The sequence below is a fragment of the Drosophila subpulchrella genome, chromosome 2L (assembly GCF_014743375.2).
Source record: "Drosophila subpulchrella strain 33 F10 #4 breed RU33 chromosome 2L, RU_Dsub_v1.1 Primary Assembly, whole genome shotgun sequence".
Classification (NCBI taxonomy): domain Eukaryota; kingdom Metazoa; phylum Arthropoda; class Insecta; order Diptera; family Drosophilidae; genus Drosophila; species Drosophila subpulchrella.
This window is the reverse complement of record NC_050610.1, coordinates 7527333-7543017: the sequence shown is the minus strand read 5'-3', so window position 1 is coordinate 7543017 and position 15685 is coordinate 7527333. Positions and strand designations below refer to the sequence as shown.

The 15685-nt window shown below is 36.0% G+C and overlaps 1 protein-coding gene across 8 annotated transcripts in view; it reads left to right on the top strand.

The window, feature by feature from the left end:
• Positions 1-15685, top strand: part of LOC119547215 — a 44382-nt gene that overhangs the window by 23528 nt on the left and 5169 nt on the right. For 3 of the 8 annotated variants that reach the window (XM_037853965.1, XM_037853969.1, XM_037853968.1), the window contains exons 4-6: positions 1845-1889; positions 8795-8901; positions 11278-11374. In XM_037853965.1, the coding sequence (XP_037709893.1) occupies positions 1845-1889; positions 8795-8901; positions 11278-11374 (249 nt within the window). Of the gene's footprint in view, positions 1-1844; positions 1890-4773; positions 4953-8794; positions 8902-11277; positions 11375-15685 lie in introns of those variants that run through there. The other 5 variants (XM_037853971.1, XM_037853966.1, XM_037853970.1 and 2 more) reach the window with 3 other exon arrangements.

Here is a 15685-nt window from a genome sequence, read left to right as displayed (position 1 = left end):
CTCTTAACTTTTTTTCCCTTAACGAAGGAATTGTTTATAATTCTTCGCATGAATATCTTAGAAAACGTTGCATTTCTGCTATGTTCGGTCTTAAACTTTAAGAGATTTTGTATAAGTCAATTAAGAATTATAGCATATAGATCCCAAATCCTCTACAATTTTCTCTCATCATGAAATTTTTATACTTCCCCGAAAATGTTTTAAGTTTATGCTTTAACTATAAATCTTTCCACAAATTGCATCCCCTTCTTCAAAGATTGAAATCAAAATATCCCATTTAGCTGGCAGACACCTTTCAGTCATTTTCTCCTAATCAAAACAAGTCATAAAATGGTTCACGATTTTTTTTAAACAAAAGTGTGAAGCTCAAAATGTGATTGACAGCAAATTTAATTGAAGCATTGAACCTGGGAGCCGAGAGCTGGCCAAAACATGATGGCCAAGTGGCGGTCGGTGGCAGAAGGCAGATATGGTTGGTCCAGTGATGGTTGTTAGTTGGCTGACCTGGCAACAGCCGTGACAGAGATGTCTCTTGTCATCGCATCGCTCAATCAAACAAAAGTCTAGACGAGTGCGACAAAAGCGAGTACTGAAAGTTGGCTAACTAACGGCAGGCAGGCAGGCAAAGCTAATTTGACTGAGGAGGGCAGGAAACGGAAGTGGAAAGCCTGGTAGCTAGATACCTGGATATCTGGACACATATGAAGATGAATGAACTGGTGGGCCAACTTTGCCCACCTGCCGATCCAACAATTTAACTGACAACTGGCAGCCAATTTGGCTGGAGAGCCTAGGAGAGTTACGGAATTTAGTTTGCGGTTTTCAGACCAAGCCCCTCAGCGAACATCTTGTTAATATTGACTAGCTAAAATGTACTTCACACCTTTGTTTGCCCTGTGAATCAGTTGAGAGTCGCGCCAAAAGTAGCCAAAAGATACACTCAGCTTTCCACTTTTTTTTCTGCCGATGCCGGTGCTCACGTTCACTTCCTCGTCGTGTGTATTTAAATTGCTCATCAGTAACAGGCAGTGAACAAAAAAATATAAATAAATACAAAATTCTAATTTACATAAACAATTAAAGGCAGCGAAGCGAGCGAAAATAAGCCCCGAAATAACAAGAGAAAATTTTGTGCAAACAAAAAAGATTGTTGCACTTGAAAACCGCACAAAGCGAGACTATGCTGGATAATAGTGTATTTATAGAGCGCGCCGATCGTTAATTGTTTAATGCGACAATTAAGAAATTATTACTCATACGCACTGGTGAACGCCTGACCTTAGGCAGACCGGGTGTCAGTCTGTCAGAACGGGTGTTCAATCGCCCACACTCGATTGCAAAAATAATAAAAATAAAAAACAGCTCCAGTGACAAATAAGTCGCTGGCACACTTGACTGGCTGGCGGCCCAACTCGATTTTGTTTAATAGAACTCGTTTTTGTTGTTCTTGTCGTCGGATAAGCTGACCCAAGTTATGAATACTGATTTTTTCCAGCTCTTGGAATTTTTTTGTAAAGGTATTTAACATAATCAGCAAACGCACTCTGGGTTTTTTTTATAGAACTCTTATCAAAATATTCCCACAATCCATTTAGAAATTCTCCTGCTCGGATATGAAAAAGCTTTCCTGAAAGTTTACATTTTAAGCAGCTTACCAACGATTATGAGTCAGAGATCTAAAAGTTTATAGAAGTAAGCTACTCTTAAGAGGTCTAATCTGTGTGAGAGATTTGGATTTTATGAAGATTTTTGTAATCTATTAAAACACACTTTCTAAATTCTATACAAAATAAAAATATTTTTATGTAATTAATGTGGTTTTCCTTTTATCTATCCCTTTTCAGGTGAGTTCCAACAGACATACCAATTGGCTAAATTTGCAGCAAGACGTAAGCCATATCACTAAATTTTCCTGCCAATTTCCCTGTAGCCCCTATCTTGATTTCTTTTAAACTACCAATTTCAGCAATGAATAGGTACCTCAAACTTCTCACATAATGGCAGCTTATGGCCAGGGCCAAAAGAACACTACAATGTTGGGCGAGGGAAAAGAAAATAAAAGAAAAGAAAAATCGCTGGATTGCAGTTTTCTGGGTTTCTGTCAGGCGTGTCATGCTGCGAGCAGAGAAAGAAATACCAAAAGACTGCGAAAAATACCAGAGCTGTCGCTCGCATGTGTTGCACTCGCTACGTGTTCATGTTAAATGTCATAATCAGGCACGGCAAACAACTACGGCTCGCACTCTCACACCGAGTTTATCTAGATTCTAGATACAAAGTTGACTTGGAACAGCATGTGAGATGGTTTTTTTAGGGGGCGGTTCCATGCTAGGCGTGACCTTACATAGTTGCGGCTAATAGATACACATAAGATACAGAAACATGTGAAGCCAGTTCCTTCGGGAAGAACTTGCCATCAATTGCAGTCTGCCATCATCTCGCACATCACCTTATGAACAGCGCTCCTGAAGCTGTCTAAGTCAAAAAAACCTCATGATTTTTATCGAGCCCGCATGACGCCATAGTCCCAAGAGGGAGACGGGGATACCGCAAGAAAGATGGAGAACCTGCAAAAATATGCATAGAATTTTTAAAAATAAAACAGAGTATGAATTTTGCTCTGCAAAACATGGCAAAGTTGGGATACCCTTTAGTTCTGGCTGCGAGTTGAAATAAGATAGTGGGAATTTACATGGTCTTAAAAATATCACGATCAAATAAAAAAAGTATTGCAAAGAAATATTAAATATTTATTCTATGATCTTAGTAGTTCTTACAGCAGGAAGAAAATAAATAAAAATAAAACAAAAAGAAAGAGTGAATAATTTTCTAATAAAATAGAGACAATACAAATTTTACAGTCTTACATATAATATGTTTAAATATATTTTTCGAAACTTAAAAAAATTACTTTTTCTTTTTCAATGTGTTAGAATTATTTCACTTCAAAATTGGATTATTGATATTTTATTTGGCATTCTTAAGATAGACTTACTTAAATACAAAATATAAAAGTAAACACATTAAATTTTCTTTAAAGTTATAGAAATATCAGTGCATAACTTTTGACAACTTCTGTGGCTCTGATGGGTTATATCTTTGAAGAACAAATAGCACATGTGTTGCAAAGTTGACGCGCCCATAATATTCCCCTGCCTTCGGCGATCAAAGAAAAAATATCATTTAGGCTGGCTGCCAATGGGCCAACACTTCCTGGGCCAAGTTCAAGGGCTGCTCTTGGTTCTCCTTCGGTTTCCTGTTCGCACACATGGCACGCCAAATTCTCAACACTTTTTCGTTGGCATTTATTTCATTTCATTTTTTTGGCAGACGCATGGACGCCTGGTCCAGGGCCATATCTAACACGATGCCTGAAGATGATGGTGATGATGAATTTCTGAGAAGCCACGGGAACAACTGAAATTCTCGTTCTGGTTTCTGCTCTTTTATTCATTTGGCTCGGTAGGATCTCGTTTTATTTTTTGGTTTTTGTTTTCTTTTTTGATATCTTGCCGTGTGAACATGGCTCGTTTTGAGGTTCCTCTTGGGCATGAAATGGGTTTTGGGCAGCCTCCCCACTGAGACAGTGGCAGGCGCTATTTCCCATTTCCCGTTGCCAAATGCATTTGAAAAGACAAGACCTAGGCACCAAAGAGCAATTGGAATTGAAACGCAGCTTGCCATTCTGAGTGACTGGCAGACAGGCACCGAAAAATGATAGAATGTATTTGGCTAGACTGGAGGGAGTCGGTCAAAGGTCGATGGGGTGAATTGCTTGAGGAGATTGTGAGTTATGGCTGCTGAGAGCTCAGTGGAAAGTCCACAAGGGGTAGTCAAACAAAAGTCAACAAAAAGTGGTTTAAAAAGTGGGATCAGAAAAATGTACAATTATCATAAAAAATTATGTAGTATAATGATGATTGTAAATCAATTCAAAATTGATAAAAGAACACTAAAAATACTAAATTCATTTTCATAGAAAAATTAAAATATGTATCTGTCGAACTTTTTGCATTCGTTCTTGATTCTTTTTGTTTTTATTAATTTACCACGAACATTGCTACATTTATTTTACAAGGTAAACAAAAATTTGTAGCTTAGGAACAACTTGATTTTCAGTAGAACAAATTTTACCATTTTATTCCTCTAAATTCCTCTAACGTCATATGCTGCCAACAAGATTTCTTGGGAAACTTGACCATAAATATTTTTGATGTGGCAAGGCAGATAAAAACAAATTTCTCATTTTTTATTCATTTACCACGCCCATTGCCTCATCGGCAGTGAGTTGCGTTTGCTTGTTTGCCCACCCAAAAATGCCGACAAGAAGCATAGAAAAATCTCAGCTCTGTGGTCTTGAAGGTCGCCTTATTAACACATAAACCATAAAAGCCAAAAACCGTAGGCACATGTTTGGCCAAAACAAGAACGGCAAAAACAGCAACGAAATCTTCATGGCTTGCCTGCCTGCTTAGAATTGCCCACATGTGTGTCACGTCACGGCAGACGACAATGCGCCGCAACAGATACAAAGATACTCACACTCAGATACTCAGATACCCGGGCATTCGAACAGAGACACCGCTCAGATACTTTTTGCATGTGCTCACGAGCATGTGTAGAACACACACAGCCAGACCCCTTGAACTGGGCTTGTTTTCGCCATATGTGATGGGGAAAAAATCAAATAAAATATATGTTTAGGCGGACTCTGTTATGAAAATCTTTGCTCAACAGAATTTTGAATAGTCGTCTATGGATGTTGGTGCGGTTCGGGCTGATCAGTGAAACAGTGAAACTCCAGCGAAACTCGAATGAATATTAACCAATTACGAGTGCCTAAACTCTTGAAAAGATTTTGTTGTGAAAATTTTAAACCAACGGGCTAACGAATTCATTCAAATTTCAATTTAACCGAGTGCAATATGATTTTCTCTACGGATTTGCATTGGGTAAGCAAACAGATTGAACGGCAACTTTCAACTTTAGTTGACTTTCAATTAAAACAGAGCAAACATTTGAACGTCGTATATTTTCCATTTTTTTTTTCGTTGCCTTTTCCAATTGTTTCAACATGACTTGTTGGCAAATTGAATTTCATTTTCATTTGCGGATTATATTTGACTTTTGCTTAACATTCACTACAAAAAACGGACCATTGTTTTTCTTTAGCTTGTATTTTGTTCGCCTTTTGATGTTAACTCATCCAACCAGAGTCATAAATACTTGCTGTGCTCTCAACTGGCAAAAAAGAAAAATATTTATTAAATAAAAAACCAACTCCTGGCCCACCTTTTCATATGCCATTTGATTTTTCTTTTTCTTTCCCGGGTCGAGCCCAACTTCCCCCACATTTCCAGCTGTTGCACAAATTTTCACTTTGTGTGTTCTTTTCACTGAACCCGCCAACGCTGAAAGTAGTTTGTGTCTGTGGATGCGTGTGCATAATTAAATTAAAAAAGTTTTTTGGTATTAAAGTCATTGACTCAACGGCCGCCTTTTAAGCTGTTATTTTTTAAGAGCCGCTATGGATATTAATGAAATTAATGGCATATTTAAAAAAAATACCTGTGAAGGCAGAAGAGATTAAATATTATAAGCTTTGACAACCCATTTTGATGATTTGCTTGTTATTCATTAAATAAGTATAGATTACTCTGGTAATCCGACTGAAAAATATAAATTGCACCAATAAGGGGCTATACATTTTAAAGAGTTTTTAAGCTTTAAGGGATTTTTTCTATAAACAATGTTTAATCCTATTGTTTATAAACTCTGATTGCCGTTTTATATGCTCATCATAAGTAACAGCTTTTCATATAAGTTTTTTGTTTAAAGTCTTCTTTCACAAAAAAAATGATGACAACATCGATTAAAAAGCCCTACCGAAATTAAACATACTTTAAAACAAGTTGTAGAATTTAATTATTATTTATGTCACGTTTTCAATATGTAAATTGTATTCCCAAAAAGTATCTGTGTTCATTCAACATTTTTTATCTGGCCCCATTGGCAGGTTTTGGGGCCAACGGAAATAAGGCATATAATTATGGAATACGCTCGTATAAATCAAAGAACCGCTGAACTTTTCTAAGAATCTTACAAATCATATAACGAAATTAGATCTTTAGGTTCTGCATGCAAATTGGCTGATTACTGAAAGGGAAACTGTTATGAATCACTCCAGTTTGAAATCTTTAATAGATCCCAAATATATTAGGAATAAAACATATGATGTTGGCGATGACACACTTGGGTTGGGTGACCGGAAATCAAAGTGAACATTTAAGCATTCATAATTGTCTGAAGAGGCTGTAGGTACTGTGTTGGCGTTTTGGTGTAAATAAAAACATATATAAAAAACTGGGTGTGGATCCATCAAAATGACGTTGTGTGGCGAAGATTTTCAATCCTCAACCAGTGCAACCTCAATTAAAAGCCACCATAAAAGGGGCGCCAGGCAGACCCAGCCTGGCCAGGTAATTATATAAGCCCAGTTGAGTGCAATCAAAAAGAAATACCAGAAATATATATTTTTACCACTGTCTGCCAGCTTTGGCGGCAACAAACAGTGAAACTTGCAGCATAAATAATCAACTGAGGTGGGGGAAAAAAGGAATTTCTGCAATTGCTAAAGTTTTCACACACGAAAAAATGACATGAAATGCAATGAAAATGAGGGCATTAAGACATTGAAGTCATGTGGGTTATATAATCACTTGGAAGTTGCACAAAAAATACATCTTTTTCCATAGGAAGTCTTAAAAAAGGGTCACAAAGTTAAGAAACGCCTTCTTTTGACTCTTAAACTTTTGTTCTCAGCTCAAGAGGATTTCTTTGTGTTCTTTCTATGTACAACAACTGCCTTTGTTTGCTAATTAAAAATACATTTATTTAAATAAGCGTTTAAAAACCGATAAGATATGATAATTTATCTTGAATAGTCAAAAAGCAAATAGGTAGCTTAGCAAGAAGATAATGGATGAATGAAAGATAAATAAATAGAGGAAGGCCTCAGAGACAATAAAAATGTCCAGTTGTATCTAGTTTTTTATATCTAGAAAAGTACACTTAAATACGGCCAACTTTTGCTAATTTATAACTTCATTTAGTCTAGCATCCCCATAGTACAGTTGCTGTCTATCTTTTTTGCCACCATTGATTTGACACACAATTCTATTTATTTTGGTCAAAAAGATAGAAAAAAGAGGTGTATATATATATCTACCAATTTTCGCCCACAGCACTACCAGAAAAAACGTGGAAAATTGGGGCCCCAATTGCGAAAAGGCAAAAGCAAACTCATTTTGCTCATTAACTGCAATGGCTGAAGCACGTTTCGTCCTTTCTCTTTCCCGCAGCATCGTTCGCTCTCTTTCTTTGGCAATCCAGAGTGCACAATAGTTTTTAATGCGCCAAATTAAGTTTCAGCTAAGTTTTTTAGACATTTCCCTCCTCCCTTTTGCAGGGAATTATCCGCACAAACTCCTTACTTTTGCTTCGTTTTTCCACCATTTCAGCCTGCTTCCCTTTCGACCATATTGAGCATGAAGTTGGCTTTTTGTCTGCTCGTAGCTCGTGACTAACATTAATTTGACCAGAACAGAACTGGCTAAGAACTTCATTCCATTTATAGGATAGATGGTTCAGCGCAGATAAAACAAGAAAAGTATCTTCAATTTCAGCGGCCAAAAGATTTATAGCCTCGTTTCGGGTATTTGGCCAGATTTCGGCTGAAATTGTTTCTGCTACTTGGTAGCTTTTGTAGCTTCCCAAATTCAGTCTCTCTCCATCTCAATTATAATTCGATTTTGGTTTCACGCTTTTGTCAATTCGCAAATAAAACGATCCGTTAGCATTTTGATAGATTTTCTCGTTTATTGTTTTGTTTCGACAGTGGCTTTTGCCTTTGGCATTTAAAGCATCTCATTTCGAATCGATTCGTTTCGGGTTTGGATTGCTTGATTTTATGATTCCAAAAATGTTTGACATTTTTCATGGCAGACAAAGCTACTAATTTGCCAAAGGGGTCTCTGAATAAAGTTCAAATTGAGTTATTAAATCGAATTGGGTAAATCAGTTGAGTCTTTGAAGCTAAAGAGATCATAAGACCGTTGATAAATTTGATTTAAAATACTTAATTTTAAAGGGCATTTATTATAATATATTTATCTGTCAATGGCAATTCGTCTTATCCAAATCAATAATTCGATCCATAACGATCTAATTTAATCTGCACCCGCAAAAACACATTCAGATACAGAGACAAGATAATTACGCCGAATAAACCAGAACACGCAGAGCAACATTTGTTAATGTAAAATATTGTAACACTATGGTTGATAATAAATTGCCTTAATGCTCATAAAGCCAAAACAACAAACCGCACGGCAACAAACAGAATTTATGGCAGAGTAATGGTACAAGTCGAGAATGGGGATACATATATATGGGATGGAGGCGGAGGCGGTGGGCGTGGCGGTTGCAGAGGGGCCAGAGGGCGTTTGGGGTTGAAAAGTGGCGCAAGTGGCAGCGTTTTTAAAGCAACATTAATCATGAGCTCACGAGAGTGCCTCGCTTTCTCCCTACCGCTTTCTCCGCTCCTGTCTAGTGTGTGGGAAATTGGCTTTTTCATGCCGGGCTTTTTAATAATTTATAAAAGAATTTACGAGCAAAACAGCTGAGGCATAGAAGTGCGTTAACTACATGCACACACAAATATTCCCATAATTAAATTTGAAGAATGCACAATCAGCAACAATTTCCCGCATTTCACCCTCTCCCCATTTTGCAGCAATCCTTGCTGGCAGGACGCATTCCGGTGGCCTCCATGACAGGACCCATTAAACGAGGACTACTCTGGCAGCAGAGGGATCGGCTCTTCTCACGCTGGAAGGAACGGTGAGTACACTGAAAGAAAAATATAAAATTATAAACTATAAATTGTCAGATTATCGAGTTAATTACTGAAAAATAAGAATTGCAAAATTACGCATTTAATATACAAATCGAATTATCATAGATGAAGTTACAAAAATATTTCCCACGGTACAAAGATTGAACCATAAATATATATCATCTTACAATTTATTTTATAGAAACTTATTAATTATTAGGATCATATTAGGATAATCATTATCTAAACAATATTAATATTCATAAAATTTTTGCCTTTTAAATCGGAGAAATATAATGTCCTGTTTCTTCGGTGTGGTCGATTGGGGATGTAAGATATTTTTAAATGTAAATGTAGAAATATATAATAAAATGGGTAGACTTTCGTATAATTACTAAAAAATCAGTAATTGAAAATCACATATTTAATATACAAATATAATATTATTAGATGAAGTTCCAAAAATATTTCTTTCGAAACAAAGATTAAATTATCTTACAGATATTTATTATCATACAATTTATATATTAGAAATGTTTTAATTATTAGAAAAAACCATAGTCTTTACAATATTAATATTCAAAATAGAATTTAATCTTGGGGACCCTTTATATTTTTTTAAATAAATCAGATTAATGTAATGCCTCGTTTCTTCGGTGTGGTCGAGTGGGGATGTATAAATGTTAAGCGCTTTTAAATTTACCTCCACCGCAATCTGCATTGGCTGAAAGACCAGACATGAACGCCCCCCACTGCACCGGAAAATATGCAAAAATATTTCACAACCTCCAAGGGTTGTTAATTGCGAAAAAGGGCATAATTGACAGGGGCTGCCTGCTGGCGTCCGTTTTCCAGATAATGCTAATAGTAGGGATCGCGGAAAGGGGGCTCTGAAATCCGGGGGCCATCCGACTGACAGCTCTTTTGTTTTCGTTTTTCCCCTGCTGCATTTAATTGAAATTTAATTATGTTGCAATGCAATTCGGTGTTTTTGTTTGACTTTCGGCTTTTGCCGTTTGAACCGATAATTACGTTTATCGCGTATCATTTATCGGCGCATTTTAAATTGACACTTAATAAGCAACTAAGCCCGATGATCAATATTTGATTTGCATTTTTGCAATAAGCTAAGCTTGTTTAATTTTATAAATCTCTGAGATTTTCGCAAACATGTTCAACATAATTAATTAATTTCGATAAGTGATTGGCATAACAAATAAATTGATATAAATTCAGAAACTATTTTTTACCAATTTAATGAAAATATAATAGGCGGATGAAATAAATTTTGTTAAGCCGCTTAAGTTGATTTGATTTCGATTTCCCTTTGTATAAACTATTTTCTTTAATAATTTATTTTGCTAATCATTCTCAGAAGATAACGAGTTTTCACCTATTTGATTTTCGGAAACATGTTCAACATAATTCATTAATTTTGATAAGCGATTGGCATAACAAATAAATAGATATAAAATCGGAAACTATTTATTTGACCAATTTAATGAAAATATAATAAGCGGATGAAATAAATTTTGTTGACTTGATTTCGTTTTCCTATTGTATTTACTATTTTCTTTGAATAAATTATTTTGCTAATCATTCTCAGAACATAACGAGTCTCCTCCTATTTGATTCGCTCATCTTTATCTTAGATCTCAGCGCCAATAATTAAATTGCATGCCATCAACGTTTACCAAGCTTAACTAATAACTGAACCGATTATTATCCGCAACAGATAGTTTTCCAAGGGAAATCCCCACCATTTATAAAACCACCCACCGAAGAAAACCATGAAACCAGCAAACCATTTACCTTTTCCTCACAGTCGAACAACAATTTTCTTAGCTCAATTTACTTGACCACGTTAATAAGCGATACAAAATGAGAACTTCCACCAAGGAAGTGAGCCATTAGATGATCCGCAATCCAACCAAAACCATTTTAAATTTTCGTTAAGCTTGAGAACTTTTTTGGCTTCAATATACGCTTCATAAATACATAATAAGCAAATGTGAAATTTATGTGAATCAGAAAAACGCTTGGCATATTAATAAAGCCGATTTTCATTGCTGCAAAACAATAAAATAAAAAATAATAATATTATTATCGTCTTGAGGAAGTCGTAAAATTGGAGCACTTGGTATTTTTTTTTTTGCGCATGACATATTTATATATTATTTATTAATAGCGTATATTCAAATGTCATGTTTTGGGAAGGGCTCCAGTATTTTTTGGCAATAAATTAAAAGCTCAGCTTGATGATGCCGGATTTTGATTTGGAGTGTCTGACCTTTAACTGAAGACTGCCGGCAGATACACATTTAAAGGTCACTCCAGTCGTGAATGGATTTGTACTGACTGAAGCCAATCTCTTCTTGCAGATACTTTGTGCTCACTCGTGACTACTTGCACTGCTTCAAGAGAGCCTCTGGATCGGCCAATGAACGCGCCTCGGATATGGGACAGTTTATCTTCAAGGTAAGTGGCTGCAAACTTAAAGAAAATCTACAAAAAAATAGTACAAGATTTACAGACCCAAGTTTCTTGAAAAAGTTTTTGAGTCCATATTCATTCAACCCTTATATCACCTTTATGAACGCCTCTCCTTCACAAAAGTGTCAGGCAAACTTTTATATTTACTGCGCATTGTGTTAAATTCTATTGCAGGCAGCGAGAGATTTATGCCCAGCATTATGAGCAACCCATGAATCTAACCTGTTTGCGGTGAAGGTGGTTTATAGTGGGGGCTAGGACACACCTTTAGTGCAAAATAAAAAAAAATATGGTTTATAAATGAAGTCTTTTTCGGTTGACAATGCCAGACACATCCAGTCACGTTTTGCAATTGACTTTTCAGTCAGATAGATGAGAGATATCCGTCCATGTAGGGGACCCAATTGATAGGCAATCTTCCGTTGAAATCCGTACAACCAAACAAATCCTGATCGAAGAGGGAATAAGAATGGATGGAAAAACTTCAACTAAGCTCAGCTAATTGGCTAAAACTTGCATCTGCTGCATGTTAATTTGCCTAACTATTCGCCCCTCCCGCATCTTGGGGTTCCCCCATTCAGAGTGCCTCTCCTTAACTCACTTCGCACAACTTTTGCGATGAAAACAAAGCAAATACGAGAAATACTAAAGGCAAACGGGCAAATAATGCACACTGGCAGCACAAAAACACAAACAGGAACCACTGCAATAGCAACAAAAACTGTGAAAAACAAAAACAGGAAAATGGTTTTCGCGAAAAGTCGAGATATACACACTCTTTGAAAGAATTGATACGGAATAACTAAGGATTTTTGAGGTTTACTCGAAATGTTTTGTAAAATCTATTAAAATATTTTGAGGGAAAATCAATTTATAGATTTTTTATATCAATTCGCACTTCTAGAAAACAATTTGTTCGCACTTTGAAAGCAGTATAAAATTTGTTAGTGGGACTAAAACTTGGGCTCTGGCTTTCTAGATTATAAGAACATTTTAAATGAGAATTTTATTAAGGCTTTAACTCTTTTCGAAATACATTATTTGATTTAAATATTTTTAATAATGATGTTAATAATAGAAACAGTATAAAATTAGTTAGTCGGTCTAAAACTTAGGGTCTTTTTAAAAGATTATAAGAACACTAAAAATGAAAACAAGGAAGAACGCTATAGTCGAGTACCTCGACTATCAGATACCCGTTACTCAGCTAAAGGGACCAAAGAGAAATGGAGATATGCAAGCAGCAAAGCGAGATTTAAATGCGCCACCTACCGGCGGAAGACAGATTTAAGCATTGTGGGCGTTAGGGTAGGCGTGGCAAATTTTTTTTTGGATCAATCGATAGGCATTGACGAGACCAATACATTTCAGTTAAAATTTTTAATCTAGCATAAAAATTGTGGGCGCCACAGGCTTGGGCGGCTTGTGGGCGTTAGAGTGGGCGTGGCATATTCGCATAACAAACATGCGCTGCGTACAAGGCTACGGAATCTAAATCTGAAATCCCAATACTCTATCTTTGATAGTTTCCGAGATATCCGCGTTCATATTTACGATTTTTTGAAGTTTGTGGGCGGTTTGTGGGCGTAAAAGTGGGCGTGGCAAACTTTTTTTTGGGCCAATCGATAGGTATTGATGAGAACAATACATTTCAGTTTAAATTTTTACTCTAGCATCAAAACTGTAGAAGCCACAGTTTTGGGCGGTTTGTGGGCGTTAGAGTGGGCGTGGCACTCTACTGAAACAAACTTGCGCTGCGTAAGAAGCTCAGGAATCGGCTCGCCAAATCTCAATAGCCTAGCTCTCATAGTTTCCAAGATCTCAGCGCTCATCCGGACAGACGGACAGACGGACAGACGGACATGGCTAGATCGACTCGGCTAGTGATCCTGATCAAGAATATATATACTTTATGGGGTCGGAAACGCTTCCTTCTGCCTGTTACATACTTTCCGACGAATCTAGTATACCCTTTTACTCTACGAGTAACGGGTATAATTATATAGATGACTTAACACTTTTTCATATATATAAATTTTTTGATTTAAATATTTTCAATAATGATTTAATATACAACAAATATTATTCAAATTTATTTTTTTGTGTAGATATTTTAAAACCTAATATCTAAAATCTAGTAAATGTTTTGTAAGAGTATAAACATGATTGCCGTGAAATTGTTCATTAGCTCAGATGCTGAGTGTTGTTGTTGCTGATGACATTATTGTTGTTGCTGCTTAAACAAATAAGGAAAATGCACATAAAACAGCAGTAGCAACAACAACAGCGAAAACAACAAATGCCACGCCACTGCAAAGAGATCATGGGAAAATTACTTTAAAGTTTTTTTTCGCCCCGTTGAATTTAATTTTATTTTGTTTTAAATTTGTGTCGTTTTCCTTTTTGTTGGCACTTTTCAGCTAAAATCTCTCTCTTAAAAGCAATGTCAATACACACCGCCAGCAGCAGGTTGTTGTTGTTTACAGTTTAATTTAAAATTAAAATACATTTTTTTTCTGGCAAATAAAACAAAGTGAAAAACGCTCTGGTGTTGTGCGGGCAATTTTCCAAAGTAAATAAGCAAGAGTGGCGAGGGAAATGGGAAAAGCAGACACGGGGGAAAATAATGACATAGGTGGAACTAAATGGTGAAAAATCCCGCACCGTGCGGGAGATTAACTTATTTAATGTGAGGGAAAACATTTATAAAGAAATTACGAGAAGAATTCGTTTGGCAAGGAAAATATTAGGTAATTCGTTTCAGAAAATTGAGCCGTTCGATTGAAAATCACAGTCCAGAACTATAGAAGGTTTTTGGCTATTTCCCCGAAAATTAAAGGCATCTAAACACCCAACTGACCTTCAAATTGTAGACCAAATAAATTCAACCAAAAATGGTCGAGAAAACACATCAAAGACAGCCACCCACACTCGAGTACCCAAGACGCAAACCCGGGGAAGTCAGCCATGAAGAAGTCATTGAACAAAAAAGTGTGAAAGAGAGGCACTGAGCGGGTGTGAAAGAGAAGGAGAATATCTGAAAATGATTGACTCCTTAATGAGCCAAAAAGGCGTCATCTCATTTTATCACTTCTTTGTGATTTCGCTTATTCATTGATGTTTTATATTGCCTCGTTAATGTAATCAATTTAATCAATTAGACTTCAGTCTAATTATATAATTCGATTTTCGCACAACTTTTCGATAATTTTGCTTAAACAGATGCTACAGTTAAAGGTACATCTTGTTAAAGTATTTTATAAAAAAATGTATTATGGTTAGCTTAAAGAAAGCCATTCCTAAATACAAAAATAGTATTATTCATTTTATTTTATGGAAGTTTTCTCAAATTTGTTCTAGTATTATTTAAAATCATTTTAAAGAAGATTTGGTCCACTTAGGTTAAGAATTCTTCTTGGCACAGATCTAAACTACTGTAAAAATATTTTGTTCAAATCTTTAATGCTTTAACTTCACTTTTTTGGGATCTGATTTGAATCCTTTAATTTTAAGGATAGTTTTATATATATGGATGGATATATTTTATTAGAAATGTTTTCACTTGGAACCCAATTCTGCGTTCTAAATTTCATATAATCAATAAGAAATTCCATTTGGCAAATCGAGGACGTGTAAATGTAGTAAGAGTGCTGAAACAGAAGGGGTCTGATTGTCTGGCATCTACCTGAGGGAAATCAATCGGGCATAATTACTGGTGATGAAAGTTGGAGGGGATGGTAAATTGGATGGGATGGTTTCGATGTTGATGCTTTGGTTCACCTGCCTGCGGGTGAGGCAAAGTTTTCCGCCTCAGAATTTTGCAGTTTTGCACTTTGACAGTGATTGAAAGCAATATTGATTTTTGTCCTTGGATGGGCGGCAAGTGGATAATGTGAAAAGGAGGCGGGAGCTAGGTATCCCTGTGGGGAAATGCAATTTCCATCTGTTCAACGTTAATGAGCATTATTAATTGGGTTGCACTGAAGAGAGTCTGATATCGATGCCGAAGTATTTAATTATGTGCAAAATGTTCGCACGCATAATTAAAAGTTGATAGAAAAGAAAATAATGAAAGAAAATATATATTCGTATTAAAGGAGAGAAAGTTAAATCAAATACTTTAGGACTTAAAGAAGAACTAAGCATATATCGGTAAATACTTGTTTGACATTTTAAACTCGCACGCGCACAAATTCAATTTTACTTTCCCAATTCGCAATGCCAAAAATCAGAACCAATGACCAGTTAAGCTTTTGTGTTAGTTTTGACAGCTCATGCTATTAAACATGTCAAAAT